General features: G+C 57.8%; 2 protein-coding genes across 5 annotated transcripts; one reads left to right on the forward strand and one right to left on the reverse strand.

Annotated features, from left to right (window-relative positions):
* Positions 1–885: 885 nt before the first annotated feature.
* On the reverse strand, positions 886–7,535 carry TST (thiosulfate sulfurtransferase). Of its 3 annotated transcripts, none has more exons than XM_081083226.1 (3): positions 7,403–7,535; positions 6,136–6,751; positions 886–1,351 (listed from the first exon to the last, which is right to left on the reverse strand). In XM_081083226.1, exons 1-3 carry the CDS (start codon positions 7,493–7,495, stop codon positions 1,053–1,055), a joined length of 1,008 nt encoding a protein of 335 aa, XP_080939352.1. In that variant the 5' UTR covers positions 7,496–7,535; the 3' UTR covers positions 886–1,052. The 3 variants fall into 3 exon arrangements, with proteins under 3 accessions (XP_080939352.1, XP_080939353.1, XP_080939354.1); XM_081083227.1 differs by having other exon boundaries at positions 7,032–7,504; XM_081083228.1 differs by having other exon boundaries at positions 7,390–7,411.
* MPST (mercaptopyruvate sulfurtransferase) lies at positions 7,488–16,958 on the forward strand. Of its 2 annotated transcripts, none has more exons than XM_081083230.1 (3): positions 7,488–7,771; positions 11,945–12,584; positions 16,364–16,958. In XM_081083230.1, exons 2-3 carry the CDS (start codon positions 11,975–11,977, stop codon positions 16,660–16,662), a joined length of 909 nt encoding a protein of 302 aa, XP_080939356.1. In that variant the 5' UTR covers positions 7,488–7,771; positions 11,945–11,974; the 3' UTR covers positions 16,663–16,958. The 2 variants fall into 2 exon arrangements, with proteins under 2 accessions (XP_080939356.1, XP_080939355.1); XM_081083229.1 differs by having other exon boundaries at positions 7,769–7,869.
* Positions 16,959–18,675: the final 1,717 nt, after the last annotated feature.

Below are 18,675 nucleotides of genomic sequence, written 5' to 3' on the forward strand. Positions count from 1 at the left end.
GCTGTGGGGGTAGCATTTTGCCCGCAGTAGAACTTCTTTCCAAGCTGGACAGCGGGCAGCAGGGAAGCCCCAGGCGGTGGGGCCTGGAGTCACCTTATATCCCCAAAGGAGGGTTTACAGAGCCTGTTGCTAGGAAACTAGAGATGCAGCCACCTGGGTCATCTGCTCGGTGGCTTTCTTCCACCGCAGCTCCTGGTTCACCTGCCCAAGCTCCCGGCCCAGGGACGGAGGGTCTTATTCTGAGCCGGAAGGTCACCCAAGGTGGAGGCCCCCTTCCCGTGGCCTGCTGCTGGGCATCACCTCTTCTGAGGCCCCAGGGCCCGTGTTGTGTGACTCCTCTTTCAACAGTCATTCGGAAGGCCAGCTGCCCCCCTCCCCTGCCCCCTACCCAACACACACCCAGAGGGCTGGGCCTAGAGCAGGGGCTGGTGCCTGGCCAGCTGTGGCCTCACTTCTCTCTGGCTTCCTGGTGCCCCTTCCAGGTAGGGCCCAGTATGCCCCACCTGATGTGGGACAACAGGCGGCTTCCTTTGCCAAAACTAAGTAATAAAGTGGCTTCCCCAGCTGGCAGGTGCTACAGAGTCTTTCCTCGGTGGTTCTAAGGCAGTGATGGCGAACCTATGACACGCGAACTCATTTTTTTGGTTGTTTTTTCTTTGTTAAATGGCATTTAAATATATAAAATAAATATCAAAAATATAAATCTTTGTTTTACTGTGGTTGCAAATATCAAGAAATTTCTATATGTGACACGGCACCAGAGTTAAGTTAGGGTTTTTCAAAATGCTGACACGCCGGCTCAAAAAGTTCGCCATCACTGTTCTAAGGCATCAGCCGGAGATGGAAATATGGGCCAAGGATGGAAGCCAGGCAGAGGCAGGCAGATACGGCACTCAGAAAAAGCCACGTTTATTCCAGTGTTGTGGGGGCGCGGGGGGCGGGGGGAGCTTTACCCGGGACTCTAAGATCTCCCAGGCGGGAGCTATGAACCAGCTGCAGGTCATGCCAGTCACCAACCGGCTGAGCTCTGGGCGAGCAGAGAAGCTCCCTGCTCAGGCCTTCCCGTCCTTCGCCTGGGACACGCGGGTCTCGGGTGGGGCCCGGTGGAACCACTCGAACCAGGAGCCGTCGTAGATGGCCACGTCGGGCTTGCCGCAGAGGTAGGCGGCCAGGGCGATGTGGCAGGCGGTGACACCCTTGCGGCAGGTGGCGATGAGGGGCTTGGCGAGGTCCACCTGCTTGGCTTCGAACATGGCTCGGAGCATCTCTGGGCTCTTCTCGAAGCCATCCTCCGTCAGGAAGTCCATGAACGGCATGTTGGCCGAACCTCGGATGTGGCCTGAATCCAGTCCTGGGCAGGGGCAGAGGACAAAGGGAAGGGCAGGGTTAGGAAGGCGTGGGGGTGGGGGCAAGTGGGGCCTGGAGGCCAAAATCATTGAGGCTATTAGGATAGGGTGTTTCGCAAATAAACAAAGTCTTTACCCTTCTCTGAGCTCACCTAGATTCTTCTCTGAGCATTGAATGTAGGCCCTACCTACACCCAATGCTCCTGACTTAAGGCAAAGTGCCCTCTCTCCGGAAACCTGCCTTGAGGTAGGAATTTCCAAAATCAGACCGGCCTGAGAGGATAGGGAATGTCTCAGCCCTGCCACTTGCTAACCTTTACTTTGGGTAAGTCGTGTCACTTTTCTGAACCTCAGTTATCTCATCTGTAAAATGGACTCAGCCCCGTCTCATAGGGTTATTGAGAAGAGCAAATGAAATAATGTGAGTGCTGTGTGCTGTGTCAACTGCGGAGAACAGAGGTGAAAGGGACTCAGCTCCGCTCTCTGGGAGTATGGACTAGCAAGGACGATAGATGTTAAACAGACACCCTCAGAATTCATTCATCTTCACATGACTCCATTTTACAGGTGATTGTACTGAGGTTGGCTATTAAAACGGCTTCCTCAGGGCACACAGAGAGGTAAAGGCAGACCCAGGATCGCAGTCACTGGGTTTTCCTGTTAAGCACACGGCTGTGGAAGGAGCATATGGCCTGGTTTTCAACAAGTTCACATCCCAGCTCTGACACCCGCAAGGTGACCTTAAGCAAGTGACCTCACTTCTCTGAGCCTCAGTTTCCCCATGGGTAAATGGGAATGAGTGGAGTCAGGTGTGTCAGGGCTGTTGTAAGGACAGCAGCACTGACTGCTGAGGCTGCCACCCACGCTCAGATGCTGTCGGTCCCATCACTTCACCACCCACCCTAATGTCCCCGGGCACACAGTAGGTGTGCTCATGCCAACAGCGTCCCATTCCTCTCACCCAAAGACAAAGAGGATTCCGAAATTTGCTGGCACAACTCAAGAGTTCCTTTGATTAAATAGAGGCCCAACTTATAAAATTAGAGCAATTCTTCCTGTGCGGATTTCACCTTTTTTTAAAAAAATATTTCATCGATTTGTCTGGCAACTTTAATCTGAGATTGGGTGGTGCTGACCCTACCAATGAGAAATATTTCATCTGTTGGCTTGGAGGGTGCTCTTTGCCAAGAAACCAACTTTAAAATGTTCAGCATCCACGCAGTGGGCTGGATTTGGTGCATTTAAAAGCACAAGCCTCTGCTGAGCTCTGAATGCTGATTTTCCCTCTGAAAACAGCTTCATTGTTTTCCTCCGATTACATAAGAGGCACCTCTTGGGAGTGAAGAAGTCAGAGGACGGGGCCCTTTTCATCTCTGCCAGCAGGGGCTCGGGGTGTGTCTGAGGAACTTAAATGAGCAGGAACGGCCTGTCCTGCCCTGCCCACGCGTGCATACGTGCCTGCAGAGGGGGGAGGAGTGAACACAGCCCAGAGCCCCTTGGAGAACAGTGAACTGTGATGGCCCAGAAGCTCCTGCTGCCCTTCGTCCAGGTCCAACTCCAGCTGCAGGCTCGGCTTTCCCAACCTCCATGCTCACAACCTCTGGCCTGGAGCCCCCAAACAAGGGGCTACCTCAAGAACCTTATCCTCTTGGCCCTAATGGGGAGTCCAGGCTCAGAGAGGTGAGGGAACTTACCCCAGGACACACAGCACGGGTGTGTGAAGTCAGGTCCGTGTTCTTTGACCACCTGAGCCTTCCTGGGAGAGGCGGCTGAGGTGGGGGAATGGATGAGATGGCCCCTCCTTTTCCTCAACTGCTCAGAGGTCTGGGACCTCGTGTTCCAGCTTTGGCCAAGAAGATGCCAGTCAAGCTGGCGAGGCTACTGGTAGGTGTGGGTTTTCAAGGCAAGGAAAACCTGTTTGGCTCTTTCTTGCTTTCTTCCTAAAGGCACTAAGGAATTCAGTGCAAGGAGCGCCAGTGGGGAGCCCCCAACCCAGGCCACTGGGAGGCATCTTAGCACCCTCCGGCCTGCCCGCCCGCACCCCCCCCCCCCCCCGCCCCAGACTTTCAAGGGAGAAAGAGGGGGGGGGCAGAGGGGCCACAGGATCCCGTAGCCACAGCGCAGAGCTGGGCTTTGCCTCCCGTCTGTGTTTGCTGACACGCAGTGGTCCGGGAAACAGCCCCACTGCGATGCACTGACTACTGAGGCTGCCACCCACGCTCAGATGCTGTCGGTCCCATCACTTCACCACCCACCCTGCAGACTGGGGTCATCCCGCCTCCTTAGAGAGGTCTCTGCTCCCACCTGCAAAGTGGGACCAATTCCACCCCCACCCGCCTCCCTGTGCAGGGCTGCTGTGCGTATATAAAGGCTCTGCAAATACAGGGCTCACTAGGTCAATATCCTCCCTCTTCAGCCTTGCCCCACCCCGGGGGGAGGGGAGGGAAAGAGAATGGGTTTATAAAGACAGAGCTGGCTCAGTTCCCACCTGATTCCCCCTCCCCCTACAAGGTGAGCAGTGTCCCTTTCATTAGGGTTCAAAGGCGAAGGGACTGGCTCAGGGCCACATGCAAGGGCCACACCCCCACAGGAACTCGGGTGTCTGCCTCTCACTTTTCTCCCCTTACAAACAGAACCAAAGGTACTGGGGGCACAAAACCTAGGCCAGAGGGCGCGTTGCTTGCCTAGGTTTTGCAAGAAGTGGCTGTCGGGTTTCTGAGGCCTGGGGACACGCCTTCCAGGGGTGCCCAGGGCCCACCACCCACATCCCCCTGGGTGTTACATCCGGACTGCCGAGCCCACGTGCTGCCTCCCTGACCCACCCCAAGTTGGCGACCATGAATTCAGCAGAGCCTCATGTGCCTTTGTGTCCCCAAAGTGCCTTGTCCGGGAGGAAGGCCAACATCCTCCATGCCTCTCTAAATGCCTTGGCCTGCAGTTCCTCACCCTTCTCAAAACACCCTCCCAGCCACTGCTGCTTTCCAACGAATACACCCCCAGGTGGGCAGGGCTGGCATTACTCTCTTGTTTTATAATAAAGGAACCCAGAGAAGCTGCTCGATTAGATTTAGGCTCCTCCACGTTCCTGACCTCAACTAAGACCCACGCTCCCCAGGGTCCAGTTGGGAGCTCTAGGAGGTGGGAGTAGGGCCACAGGGCAGGGGGCAGGGCTTGAAAAGTCCAGACTTCCAAGAGGCATCACATGCAGCAGGTGGTTTCCGCTCTCTGTGCCTCAGTCTCCTCCTCTCTAAAATGGGAGTGAGGACACTGGGTCTGGCATCTCTAAACTCTCCCTTCACTTATTCTCACAGTGCTTCCGGGCAAGCTGGGAAGCAGCTGGGGAACAACTCCACAAGCTACCCCCCTCCCCCATCCCACCCCTGGGGCAGCTTAAGTCCAAAGGAGAGAGGGCATCTTGAACCAAGGCCATGAGGGGGCTGCAGAAGCTCCGTGCCAGGAGTCTCTAGAAGGTGCCAAATGAACTTGAATCTTCAACTCCGGACCTTCAGAGAGCAAGCTGGGCAAGGAAAACACAGGCCTGGAAAAAACCCACGACAGGGACACGGAACGCTGCGTTCTCCTGGCTCATCCACTAACCAGCCTTGTGGCCTTGACCCCTCCCCTCCCTCCGGGTACCTCGGTCTCCCTTCTGCCTGATGTGACCTTTCAGGCCCTCCAGCTCAGAGAGTGTTGGAAACAGCTTTCCAGTTCTCTTCCTCCAGGCACAGACAGGAAGAGACACTTTTCAACAAGTTAGGCAACATGTTGCGCAGGAGTTAGATTCTGCAGAGGCACCCTGACCAAGGGCAGAGCCACTGCCCCAGGAGCTGCCAGCCACCCTGAAGGCTCAGGCCACCTGGGCCATGAGAGGCCCAAGACCACCGAGGTCCAGGACGCCAGCGGGGGTGATGGCAAGACCTCTGAGGTCTGTTAGGGGGATCTAGAACTCTGCATTTCCTCTCCTGAGACTCCCCTCACCCCCTGCAGTATAGAACCTCCCACAGCAGAGGGAGCACGCATGTGCCATCTCCCTGCTGATGCCTAGGGAGGGGGCGCCCTCCCGACCCTGCAAGGTGGGGGTGGGCAAAAACAGCCATGCATGCTGGTTTCGATGGCTGGTTTGAAGCGAGGCAGCACTGGATTCAGATCTTGACTCTGCCACGTAACTGAGCGAGTAACTTCATATCCTGGCATCTCCGTTTCCTCCCCTCTCAGATGGGGACATGACGCCTTGTGAGATGAGATAATGCAATGTCGAGTGCTCAGCGTGAAATGCAGATGCTGCTGTAGCTCTGCGGACAGGCTGCAGCTGTCTGGAAAGGTCAGGGGGCCTGGGAGAGCTGGAGGGGGTGGTGCGGGGGGAAGGACAGTGCTGACGTCTACAAGGGTTTCCGAGGGACAGAGAGGCCCTGAGACCCAGGTGTCCTTGTGAGGCCTCTGTACAGTGATTCATGTGTTGGCTCACGGACGTGCCTTCGGGCATGTGGGGAGCTAGTGCCTGGTGTGGACGTGGGTGGATATGTCACCTGTCACCTCTGCTGATGCCACCCTATACAGATGCTAGGTGCCTGTCAGCACAGGACTATGGGACCACCTCTGGAGGTCCTCAGGCATCAGAGCGGAAAAAGCCTTTAGGTTTGGCTCCCTCCTCTCATTTTACAGATGGAAAAACAGGCCTACACAGGAGGTACTGAGGGCGAAACCTGCAGAGGGTCCCAGACATCCTTATTCCCCACCCTTCCATCCGGCATTGCTCTCCAGGGACCATCCCACCCCCTGGGACACCTACCTACGGCATCTGGCTCTGGCTCGGTGCCCAGGTACCGCCCTTGGGCCCGTGAATCCACCAGCTGGAACCTCTTAGATTCAAGGTTCTCCAGCACCTGCTCGTAGGTCTTGAGCAGGGAGCGGTCAAGTGTGGCTTTGAAGACTGCGGGCTCTGGGCGGGAGGGCTCGGATGTCACCGGGTGGCCCTCCTTCAGCCAGTTCCGGAAGCCACCATTGAGCACCGACACCGTGCGGTGGCCAAACACACGGAACATCCACCAAACCCGAGGCGCATAGTAGCTGCCCAGGTGGTCACCGTCGTAGACCACCACGTGTGTGTCATTGCTGATGCCCAGGTGGCCCACGTAGTCGGCGAAGCGCGCCTCGCTGGGCAGCATCATCTCGTAGGGTGACGACTTGTCCTTGCACTCCTCTATGTCAAAGAAGGAGGCGCCGGGCACATGGCACTCCAGGTACTCCTTGCGGGCGTCCCGGGTGCCAGGCGAGTACCAGGACCCGTCCAGCACCCTCAGGCTAGGCCCCAGCTTTCCGGCCCGGATGGACTCCGCCAGCCACCTGGTGGAGACCAGCGCCCGGTAGAGCACCTGCTGAACCATGGTTTCCGCTCTGCGCTTCACCTGGCGCGGGTGGGAACCGGGAAAGAGACGGGCGTGAGGACCCTGTGTTCAGCGCGGTGGGGCCTGGGAGGAGCTTTTTCCCTTCTGAACCCTCCAGGGTGGGGTGTTTACAGCCACCCGGGGGCTGGGGCGTGCAGTGGGACCGGTCGGCAGATTCCCCAAGGAGAGCCTCCCCGCCCCGGGGTCCCCCTCACGGAAGGGGGTGGGGCAAGAGCATCTGAGGGCTGGGGGTTGCGGGGGTGGCGTGGGGGGAGCTGGCCCTAGAAGCTACAATACTTGCCCTCAGGACGCTGCCGAGAAGAAGGGTGAGAAGATGCCCAGGATGGGGGAAGATGGCATCGTGGGCTGAGAGCCCCCTTTCCAGTGAGGGCAGGGGCGTGCGCTCGTGGGGGAGGGTTCGCCCGAGCCCCGCACTCTCCCCGCCCCCCTAACCTGCCGCGCCTCGGGTCTCGAAACCCTTCCAGCGGTTTTTGGGCAGCCGGGGCTAGCCCGCCCCCAGGATGCCCGAGTCCAGCCCCGGTCCGGTGCCCTCTGCCCCGTTGGGTTAGGGGTTCCGAGGGCATCGCGCCCGCCCCCGCCACGGGGACCTAACCGGCGGCTCGATCCCGAGCGGCCCGAGCGCAGGTCGCCGCCCTCACCCGCCGCACTTACGCGCCCTCGCCGCCGCCCTGGCTCCCGCCCCTGCCCGGGGAGAAGTTCGCGGCTCAAACCCCGGGCCGGCACCTCCCAGCCGGCCTGCGCCATCGCGCCGCCGCGCACGGGGGGGACGCGCGCCACTCGCTCCGGCCCCGCGAGGCCTGCCGCCCAGCGGCGCCCGCCCTGCCCGCCACCCCGCGCGCAGCGGCTCTCAGATCCCCCCGAAACCCGCTGGGCACGCCGGGTGGCATCGGGGTGACGCGGGGTGAGACTCGGCGGCGCGGGCGTCCCCCGGGCCCAGGCGATGGAAGGCGCGGGCATAGGCGGCTCCGAGTGGCCAGGGCGGTGGGCAGTGCCCAGTCTCCTCCCTCTGGCTGGCCGCAGGTTGGTGTCGGGAGGAGGGGACAGCTGCGGGCGCGGGGAGGGGGCACCCTGCGGCGGGGGCTATGGCCGAGCCGGGAACCCAAGAGCTCGAAACCCGGGTAACTTCTGCGATGTCGCGTCTGATTTCTAGGGGGAGGCCGATCTTTGGGGTGCACCGGGCGGGGGTCCCTGCGGGGCCTGAGCGGAGGAGGGGCTGCAGTCTGGGAGGGAAGGCGCGCTGGTGGGTTTGCCCTAATAATGGTTGGCTGTCCGCAGCAGCTTGGGGCGGCCTGCAGGGTGGGGACGGAGTGAGTGGCCCTGGGTGGGGGCGGGGGACACCTGGTGCCACCAGAAGCGACCGGAGGGAGGGAGGAGGGACTAATAAAGCCTGACAGATAAGCTAGGGAGAGGCCAACCGACCGGCGGCGGCAGGAGGAGAAACTAGCCAGGAACTTGAGGGCGTGAAATGAAAGTAACTTCCATCAGGGCCCGTGTAGTGAGGAACTTTGGGGAGGGGTTACTTACTTAGTTCCCACAACAGCCCTGCTGCGAAGGCCAGAACTTATTTAAAGAGCCCGGAGAGAAGCTGGGCTGGCTGCCCCGGGGCACAGCGTTGAGGCCAGGCTGTGTCAGATCCGGAGCCCACGTGGCACCGGCTGCCTTTGCTTACCTGGCCAATCTCCAGGCCTTATACTTTCAAATGTACCAGTAATTGCCTTCGTTTTTCCATTTAATTGTAAGCTTATATACTTTAATTTTTAACAACCTGTTGGCATAATTTCTGAAAACCTAACACTGGTGGGTCCTCGCTGCCCTACTCAGCTTTTGCATATGCGGTTACATATACCTGGTATGCTTTTCTCATCCCCTTTAAAAAGTTGGTTTTATTCTGAAATAACTATACTCTCTCAGGAAGTTGCAAAAAGCCATACTTTCATGAGCATTTGCCCAGTGGATCCTCTGAACTTTGTGCTTTGAGTTGGGGTCCCAGGAAGGACAAGGCTGGAGAAGTCCTTGAATGCCAGTCTGATGGGAGCCCTGCTCTTCCAGGGCCCACCCAATGGCGGCCTGGGGCTCACACTCCCCCTAGTGCGGTTGTTTATGCTCCTGCCATGGGCCTGGGGCTGACCTGTACGTCCTGGAGCCCTGCACTCCCAGAGCACCCCCAACTCGCCCTGCACTCCCAGAGCACCCCCAACTACAAGCTCTCAGGAACCTGATCCCGCCCTTCAGTGACACAGGCAGCCTGCTCTCCCAGACCTTCTACCTCCCAGTTTGTTTTTTAAGAACTGCCAATCCAGCAAGCAGGGTGGGGCAGGCCTGAAGTCCCACCCAATCCTGAATTTCTGATTCTAGATTTGTGGCTGTCTGTTCGAAGGCCTCCTATGAGCACAGCCAGCATGGCTCCGTGGTTGAGCATCACCCTATAAACCAGGATGTCAGGATTCGATTCCCCATCAGGGCACATTTTCAGGTTTCGGGCTCAATCCCCAGTCGGGGGCATGCAGAAGGCAGTTAATCAGTGATTCTCTGTCATCATTGATATTTCCATCTCTCTCTCCTCTCCCTTCCTCTCTGAAATTAATAAAAATATATATTCTTAAAAAGGCCACCTATGAGAGTAACTTTGAAAAAAGAAATGGTATTTTTATTAAGCCGTTTTGAATAATTATTAATGCCAGCCACATACAGTGCATCGTCACGACCTTCTACATTCATTATTTAATCTTTGCTAAAAGAGGTGAGGTTTAGAAAGCCCTTCATAGGACATGGCAACAGGCCAGGGAGCCTAACAAGCCCACCTTCACATAACCTGTTAAGCTGCAGAGTGAACTTTGCACAGGCTTTCAGGTGAGAGTGGGGGATCTGACTCCCAACCCATGGTTCTTTTCTTTCTAAATGTCTCCTTGAGGCAAAGATCCCCAAGAATGGTGGGGGGCAGGGCTGTTGTGGTTCAAGAAGAAGGGGCCCAAAGCAAACCTCAACATCATCTAGCTGTGTAAACCCCCGATTCTGGGATGACCCCTTAACCAAAGCCCCCCCCGAAAAGGTCAAATGAGTTTGGATTTCCCCCTCCTCCAGGAAGCCCTCCCACCCCTTCTACTCCAACTGCAGGCGGAGCCAGTGGCCCCTCTGTGCTCCCACTGAACTTCATTCAGCCTTTTCTTAATTATACTGTATCTCAAGCAGGCCTGTGGCCTGCCTTCACCTCCAGGCTCTGGCAAAGTCAAGAGTTTCTTTGTAGCCAGCTCAGGGCCTGTGGGCAAAGTGGTGCCTAAAAGTCAGCCTGCAGCGAGACTGTGGGCGGGGGCTGGGCATAAGGTAGCACACTGTACGCTCATTAGTCTTGGGCATCATTGGCCTACGACTGGGGAAGAAGTCCAGCCGCAGGAGTTGAAATCTGGCTTCACCTCCTGAGGCTGCCCCTGACCTGCTACAGTGCTTAGGCTGTAGCCTGGCCCAAAGCGCCCTCCTGTGAACTCTTTTTCTCTACCCGTCCTCTTCCCTGTGGTGGCAGGGCTGCCTGGTGTGGGTGTAAAGGTTGCGCCCTGCACAGGGAGTGCGGCTGAGGGGCTTGACCTGGAGGCCTTGCAAGAGGGGCGCCTTTCTCTGACCTGCACAAAGGCCTCTGGTGAGCTAGGGGCTGCGTGCACAGGGGCTGCACGCAGTGGGGGCATCTCGCCTTTGGAAGACTGGGCTGCTATGACAGTGGGCCGCTGCTGGCTCACAGGGGAGTGGAGGGGAGAGGGAGGGAGGTGCTAAGTCGCTGTTGCTGCTACAAAAAGACCCACAGAGAAAGCTCAGGCTCACGGGGCAAAATCTGACTGTGCTGGACTCGGGGAGCCTGCTCCGTGCGTGTCAGTGAGGCCTGGATTCCGGGGTCAGACTGCCTAGTGGGCAGCCTGGTCACTGCTTCTCAAGTTAGTGCACTTCTCGGACCTGAGTGGCCCCTCTGTGAAACAGTGAGAATAATACCAAACCTCTTGAGGGCGCTCACTCAGCCAATCATCTAGAGCAGGGTGGGGAACATCAGCCTGCGGGCCTTTATAAGGCCCGAGCAATCATTCGGTCTGGCCCTGCCAAGGCGTTAGGGGCGAGTTACTTAAATGTTTGACCACTATAGTAGGCTGATCTTTAAGGTGATAACTTTGTATTGCTCTCGAATGATGTTATAAATATCCAAATGGGCCTTGGCAGAAAAAAAGGTTCCCCACCCCTGATCTAGAGCCTACCAGTGACCTGCCTTGTTCTAAGGCAGTGGTTCTCAACCTCCTGGCCCTTTAAATACAGTTCTTCATGTTGTGACCCAACCATAAAATTGTTTTCGTTGCTACTTCATAACTGTCATGTTGCTACTGTTATGAATCATAATGCAAATATCTGATATGCAGGATGGTCTTAGGAGACCCCTGTGAAAGGGTCGTTCAACCGCCAAAGGGTTCGCAACCCACAGGTTGTTTCTCAACCTTGGCTGCACACTAGAATCACCTGGGGATCTTTTTAAAATCCTGATTTCTGGGCCTCATCCTCCGGAAATTCTGTTTCTTTGTTACTCATGTTGTGGCCCCACCCCATAACAAAGAAACAGAATTTCTGCAGGATGAGGCCCAGAAATCAGGATTTTAAAAAGATTCCCAGGTGATTCTAATGTGCAGCCAAGGCTGAGAACCACTGCTCCAAGGTGTTGTGAGGATGAAATGGTCCACACAGCCGGACCCCGTGGGTTCCAGCTACTCTTCCTATCAGGCTGCTTGTGTAAATGCTGAATGAATGAGTTTCACCGGGGACCTTCCTTGCTGGGTGCATCTTCGGGAGGGCCTAAGGCTTTTGCCCCTGCCTGGGCCCTCTCCCAGTGTGCCCCCCGCCAACCCCCCACCCCACCCCACGCAGCAAGCAGCAGTGAGGGGCCCTCCTGGCCCTTTCTAGGGGTCGTGGTCGTCACTGTGCTGGTTATACAGTATATCCTGGCGGGGGAGGGGAAGGAAAGCCGCGGTGACCGGAGTCTGCACCTGGGTTCACCGCAGACGGTTTTCTGAGGTCCCTGGACTCTGCCCTCCGCCGGCTCCACCTCCCCTCCTGGCCCAGCCCCAGCTCCAGCCCCTGCCCCAGGCCCAGCCGCAGAGGCACGGGGCGTTTCCTGCCCTGGGGCCAGCCCTTCCTAGATTCCCTCCTGACTTCCTCTGTGTTTCCCAGGCCCGCAGCCCTAGTGTCTCCGCCGCCGCCATGGCCTCACAGCAGCTCTTCCGCGCGCTGGTGTCGGCGCAGTGGGTGGCGGAGGCGCTGCGGGCCGTGCGCGCCGGGCAGCCCCCGCAGGTGCAGCCGCTGCAGCTGCTCGACGCCTCCTGGTACCTGCCCAAGCTGGGCCGCGACGGGCGCCGCGAGTTCGAGGAGCGGCACATCCCGGGGGCGGCCTTTTTTGACATCGACCAGTGCAGCGACCGCACCTCGCCCTACGACCACATGCTGCCCAGCGCCGCACACTTCGCGGAGTACGTGGGCCACCTGGGCGTGGGCGCCGACACCCACGTGGTGGTTTACGACGCCAGCGACCAGGGCCTGTACTCGGCGCCGCGCGTCTGGTGGATGTTCCGCGCGTTTGGCCACCGCGCCGTGTCCCTGCTGGACGGCGGGCTCCGCAACTGGCTGCGCCAGGGCCTCCCGCTGAGCTCGGGCAAGAGCCGCCCCGCGTCCGCCGAGTTCCGGGCCACACTGGACCCCACCTTTGTCAAGACCTACGAGGACATCAAGGAGAACCTGGAGTCCCGGCGCTTCCAGGTGGTGGACGCCCGAGCCGCCGGCCGCTTCCAGGGCACTGAGCCGGAGCCCCGAGACGGTAACAGGGCTGGCCGCAGGGGCTGGGCGGCCCCCGGGGGGAGTGATCAGGGGCCCCCTGGGCACTGCCCTTGCCTTTAAAGGGCCCGCATGGGGTGGGGGCCCAAGATTTGGTTTCTAGTCACTCACTCTGGGAGCCCCACTGACTTTATTCCTTAACTGGGGACAGCGATGCTTGGGGCAGGGACTCCCCCAGGTTTGTTGGGAACCCAGGGTGTATATATGTGAGAACCCAAACAGCTTCCCCAATTCTATGGATGTAGGGGTCACTGCAGAATAGGGGGGGGGGGGCGGTGGGCAGGCTCAGTTTGGGAAAAGCCCCAAAGAAATGGGGCGTAGTCAGGTCTAGGCCATCTCTGAGGGTGATGGAGTTGGGGAAGAGGAGGTTGAGCTCCCTGCCCCCAATACACCACCCCCCCCCCCGAGACAGAGCTGGCAGAGGGCAGGAGAGGGGGCACTAAATAGAGATTGCTGCCCAGTTTGGGGCAGAAACTGAATAGTTGGTGGCTGATGGCCTGGGTTGGGGCAGGGTCTTCTGGGTGGGGCTCCATTCTCCAGGCAAGGAGCCTGCAGGGGGGCCCATATGAAGCAGGGATGGGGTCTCCACAAAGCAGGTGAGTCAGCGGCCCCTTGGTGTGAGCTTGTTCATGACCCCTCAAGGTGTCGGCTGTCACTGTAGAGCAGAGGAAATGGAGCCGGAGCTGGCGACCTGGCTGCAGGTATCAGGAAGTGAACTCCTGGAGCTTGTAATTTAATGTCCGTGAGCGGCCAGTAACTCCCCAGCCATCTCTCTTGTGCCTGCGCCAGGGAGGGGGTGAGAAACTTGCCACTTGTTCTGGGGCGCTCTCCTAAATGGCACCCCCAGGCCCTCGGATCTGGGGGGGGGGGGCTTCCCCGAGCCGGCAGGCAGAGCAGCTTGGGCTCACCCTGTCCCAGTAGAGTTTGGGATGGCCCGAGAGCAAGGACATCCTTGTCCCCGGTGCAGCCTGGAGCTCACCCAGTACCTGGCACAGAGTCAAGGCCTGAGAGTATTAAATTCAGAAGGTCCCTGCCACGTACAGCCCTGCAGAGCAGCGTTGACAATAGGTCAAACCATATAAACTGCTGATATCCAACCACTGACAAACCCATATAGGTTCAGCCTAAGAAGAATGCTATCTTGACACTGCTGGGTCCTTCAGCTCAGCCCCCGGGGAGTGGAGGTGGGGATCGGGGAGTGAAGCAACGTAGGACAGCGAGCCAGGGTCAGACCTGGCCGTGTGACAGAGCCCGGCCCCGGATTGCACTGGCTAGTCACCTCATCTCTGACCTGTAGTCTCTGCCTGTGTAAAGTGGCAGCAGAATGCGGAACTTCAAGGATGGGGTCAGGGTCAAATGTCACATGGCAGCTCCGTGTTGGCAGACAGGGATGCACACAGACATGGGAAGTGATACAGTTAACGTGCTTATCCGGTTGTGGCTCTTTACCGGGGTGCTTCGCACTCACCTCAGTCATGCTTGCTCGTCCGTGAAACGGGAGATGAGGTACACCCGGCAGGCCTGTTGTCAAGGGTGACCCCGGCTGATAGGTGCTGAAGGTGTCAGGAAGCAGCCCAGCCAGGAGCCTGTACCTTTAATGTCAGTGAGCAGCGCAGCGCTAAATCCGTGCAGAATTTCCCTGTCCCCATCATTCCCGTTCCATGGCCCGAGACCCTGGCCAAGTGCGCCCAGAATTGGCCACATGATCCCGCGGGGAGGGGAAGCCTGCTTTGCTTGGTGGGGTTCCAGGCGCAGGGACAGCACTGCTCTGACAGGAGCCAACGGGGGTCGGCAGCTTGCTGTGCTTCTCTGGGTCCGAGTTCGTCTCCACGTCATGTCTCTGACTGAGTCCAGTTTCTGAATCTGTTAGTGGAGATGCCTGGCCTGCTCCAACCTCACTAGGGGCCGCAGTGCTGGCTATCCATGTGGTCCTGAGAAGAGATAGTGGCTTGGGTCAGCAGCTCCCTGGAGCAGTGTCACTCCACTGCAGGGGGTAAACTGAGGCAGAAGCCACCCTAGAGTCCAAGTGGCTGAGATTCGAGCCAGTGCCCGTTACGGTTTATTTTGTTGCAAATCTCGGTGCTTGGTGTGAAAATGGGAATATTAGTAATACCTGCCTCACAGCGAGTGGGGAGAACAAAATGACCAGTGGTGACAGTGAACCGTGTGTTGGGTGCCCTGGGGAAGTTTTTGGAGATGCGGGTGCAGGAATGACTCCCTAAAGTAATGGTCCTCTCGCCTTGCCCCTGTTCTTCCTGCTACAATCATGATCTTTTGGAAACGGGAGTCTGATCTCCCTCTGGCCGTCATGTCAGAGCTCGAAGACTTCAGCCAGGCCCCCTCAGATGTTCCCACCCACCTCAGTTTCCCCTTGGGCCTCAGCCTCCCCACTGTCTGGGCTTTTGCCATGATGACCTTTAACCCCTCTAAGCACCATGCTATTCCCTGTCCCCTGGGAGCGCTTCTCCGTGGAAATCCTTCCGTCCCCACAGCCCAGACTCCTCTACCTGGCTGAATCCTACCCACCCTTCAGGGACTTCTCAGAGAAGCTTCTCTGACCACCCCTCCCAGGCAGTGCTGCCTGATGGTTAGTGCACAGGCTCTGGGCCTCGGCCCCTGCTAACTTGGGCAAGTTAGTCTGTGTGCTTCAGTCTCCTCTACAAAAAGAGAGGGCAGTCATTTCTTTCCCACAGAGTTCTGGGGGGGATTAAAGGAGCTGAGGGGCTCAGAACAGTGCTAGGCACACAGTGAGCGTTCAGTGATGCCAGCTGTTACCATCTTTTTTTTTTTTTTAATTAATCCTCTCATGAAAAACCTGCACACCCACCACAGATAAAGTCACCGAAGAATCTTGACTCCTTCCTTTTGCCAGCGCCAGCATTGGCCTTGGCAGTCCCCCTGACTTGCTTCGTTCTGTCCTTGCCTTCCTTTCTCTGTCTTCTTGAGGTCTTCCTCCTCTCAGAGAGGCCGTGTCTTGCCAGTCTGTGTTTGGGTTCGTTTTTCTCTGCGTCATCCAAGGCGTCATAAATCATCCGAAGCCAGTGCTCTTGCCACCACCCAAGTGGGTTCTGAATCCAAACACGAAGATGACATCAGGTGTGGTCTATTACATTGTGGCGAGTTTTCCCCGGATTTCTGTCTTGGGTCCCGTTGCCTCCCCAGGGTGAAGGGCATCAATGACCACTTGCTTCCGCTGAAGTCGCCTGTTGGTCATGAACTTCCTGGTCCAGATAGTTACCGGGTCATTCATGATAACGGTTTATCTTCAAGCGGCCAGGGAGGAAAGAGCTGTTACCACCTTACCTGGTGTGCCCCACGCAGGAGGGCCTTTTGGCAACATTCATCATCCTTGCAGTTATTCAGCTACTGCTTGTCTGCTCTGCTGGATCAGAACTCCTTGGCTGCAGGTGCTCCCTGTCCTGGAGGCAGAGGTCTGGTTTAGCTCCATCGCCTCAGGGCACATAGTTGCCCCAGGGCGCACAGTCAGTCATCAGGAAACCTGGCGAGTGTGGCTCTGGAGGGCTCTGAGTCTTGGGTTCAGATTCCCGCCAGCAGTTTGCTGGAGGCACGACCTTGGGCAGCACTGCACATCAGCATCTCCACCTGTGAAATGGGAATGCCCGTCAGTCGCACCTGGGTCTCCAGTTGTGTGGGCCACGCGAGGCGATGCCCATTGGGGAGTTAGCGCCATGGCTGCGTGGGAGCTCTCGGTGCCGCAGAGGCCATTCACACCGCCCTTGTATCTGTTCCCTCCTGCTGCAGGCATCGAACCTGGCCACATCCCCGGCACCGTGAATATCCCCTTCACGGACTTCATGACCAAGGAGGGCCTGGAGAAGACGCCCGAGGAGATCCACCGCATGTTCCAGGACAAGAAGGTGGACCTGTCCCAGCCTCTGGTGGCCACGTGTGGCTCCGGCGTCACAGCCTGCCATGTGGCATTGGGGGCCTACCTCTGTGGCAAGCCCGACGTGGCCATCTACGACGGCGCCTGGGTGGAGTGGTACATGCGGGCCCAGCCCGAGGAGGTCATCTCCGAGGGCCGGGGGAAGACCCGCTGAGATGGGCGGACATGACACAGGAAGCTCCGGTGACGCCGGCCACCAGCTGTGCCCAGCCTGCTTGTTCTCAAGCTGTTTCCACCAGAAGAGCATTTCTTCCTCCGACTCAGGCGGCACAGGGGGTGACATCCCAGAGGCCAGGAGTTCTTTTGACTTGTGGGCTCCCAGGAGAGGAGGTGGAGGAGGTGGTGGTGGGCACGGGGGAAGGGGAGCCACCCACATGGTGCTGAGCTGGGCCCCACCTCCCTTCTGTTTCACTTTTGAGGAAATAAAACAGCCAAGTGCTAAGTGCTTCTAACTCCGGGGCTGCCTTGGTTTCCCAAGGAGCAAGGTTGCCAGCACGCCCAGCAGAGGGAGCTCCATGGAGCCCGAGGGTCTTATGAACCTGTCCCTGCCCCTGAGAGGTGCTGGGGCCAAGAGCCTTTTCACCCCTGTAGGCAAATGCCCCCAACAAACCGCCCTCCACCCCCTAATGCTGGGGCCCTCCCTTCCGGCTCCTGCGCTATTTAAGGTGAATCCCGCCGTGAGATGTCTGAGGTCCTACTCAGAGCCCCAAGGCTGAGCAGTGCCTCTCATTTCCAGATAGAGAGGGGTCCAGAGGTGGCCAGGAGGCTGCACCGGCTCAGGAGGCCCGCCCCGGCCCCTCGGGATGCACTGGAGAATGGCTGAGTTTGGCTAAATTGGAGGAGAATCTAATTTTAGACTCTGGGCGTCCACACTTGGAGGTTAGTCTCTGGAGCTGCCAGGGGGTGGGCAGACCTGGGGTCCATCCTTTCTGCCCACGGAGAACCTCGTCCCCAAAGCTTCCCCAGGGGAGCCACTCTGTCCTCCTCCCTCTGTCTGTCTTCTGTGCCCAGGTGGACAGAGGGGTTTGAGAAAGCCCCAGAACCTGGGTCACCCTCCCCACCTACAAGCCCCCGAGGCATGTCAGTAGCAAAGGGCCAGTGTCAGCCAGGATCGGGGGAACCCTGGAAGGAGGGAAAAAAACACCAATGGGCAGTGACTTTCCCAAGGAAGTCCCAACCTCGCTGAGCCTCAGCTTCCTCGTCTGTGAGATGGGAATACGCGCTTCAGAAGAAGGGATTTCAGACAAGGAGTCCCATCCTTCCAGCTCAGGGCTGCTCAGCCTCCGCTCTTATGACATTTGGGCCGGATCACCCTTGGTCCTGGGGCCGTCCTAGGGCCGTCCTGGGTCCTACGGGATGTTTGGGAGCATTTCTGGCCTCTACCCACTAGATGTCAGTGGACCCACTCAGCTGTGACAACCAAAGCCATCTCCAGACATGCCCAGGTGAACCACTGCTGTAGGAGCAGAGGGCACGGCAGACCACAGCAGTCAGGGGCAGTGTAGACAGGGATCTCTGTGGAGGGAGCCCTTCCCCTGCAGACACAAGTAGCCAAGAAACCTTCCTTTTGTGCTGGTCTCAGACAAGCCTCATTTTCTCTCCCACGAATGTCCCTGCCTCTTCAAGGAGCAAGGTTTGTCTGCAAACACATGTGAGGTTCCGATCTGGCTTCTGTCTCCGCTACCCCATGCAGAACTGCCCGACCTAGACACATTTCTGAGCCTTGATTTCTTCATCTTTAAAATGGGAGTAATAGAACCTTCTTAGAGCAACATGGGGATTGAATGGGAGAGCCATAAAAACTGGTTCCGGGCACAGAGTAAACATGAACAGTTCTTAGTTTTTAAAAGACATTTACTTATTCAGCATGTTGAGTGCCTCCTAGACTCTGGCACTGGGGGAGAGGAAGAGCAAGGAATGCAAGAACTGTGTTCCTGCCTGGAACAGCTTCCCAGCCAGGGCGGAAAACAGGCCCATCTTGTCATATTTCCAGAGAGAAAGGGGAATGACCTCTTTCACAGGTCAGAAGACAAGCTCAGAGAGGTTGAGTGATTTGCCTAAGGGCACACAGCTTGCTCAAGAGAGGAATTTCACTGGTTAAAATTCTCAGGGTAGGAGCCTCCAATGGGCCTTGCCTGCAGTGGTTTTCCAGATCTCAAGATCAGGG

Source organism: Myotis nattereri, assembly GCF_964212035.1.
Source record: "Myotis nattereri genome assembly, chromosome: 2".
In the NCBI taxonomy this organism is placed as follows: Eukaryota; Metazoa; Chordata; class Mammalia; order Chiroptera; family Vespertilionidae; genus Myotis; species Myotis nattereri.

Excerpts from the sequence above, each read along its gene's own strand:
- TST (XM_081083226.1), bottom strand. The coding sequence starts at position 7,495 with ATGGCGCAGGCCGGCTGGGAGGTGCCGGCCCGGGGTTTGAGCCGCGAA. Across the intron at positions 6,752-7,402 it reads CAGGGCGGCGGCGAGGGCGC|GTGAAGCGCAGAGCGGAAAC; the intron begins GTAAGTGCGGCG and ends CACCCGCGCCAG. Across the intron at positions 1,352-6,135 it reads GCCAGAGCCAGATGCCGTAG|GACTGGATTCAGGCCACATC; the intron begins GTAGGTGTCCCA and ends GCCCCTGCCCAG.
- MPST (XM_081083229.1), top strand. The coding sequence starts at position 7,834 with ATGGCCGAGCCGGGAACCCAAGAGCTCGAAACCCGG. Across the intron at positions 7,870-11,944 it reads CCCAAGAGCTCGAAACCCGG|GCCCGCAGCCCTAGTGTCTC; the intron begins GTAACTTCTGCG and ends TGTGTTTCCCAG. Across the intron at positions 12,585-16,363 it reads TGAGCCGGAGCCCCGAGACG|GCATCGAACCTGGCCACATC; the intron begins GTAACAGGGCTG and ends CTCCTGCTGCAG.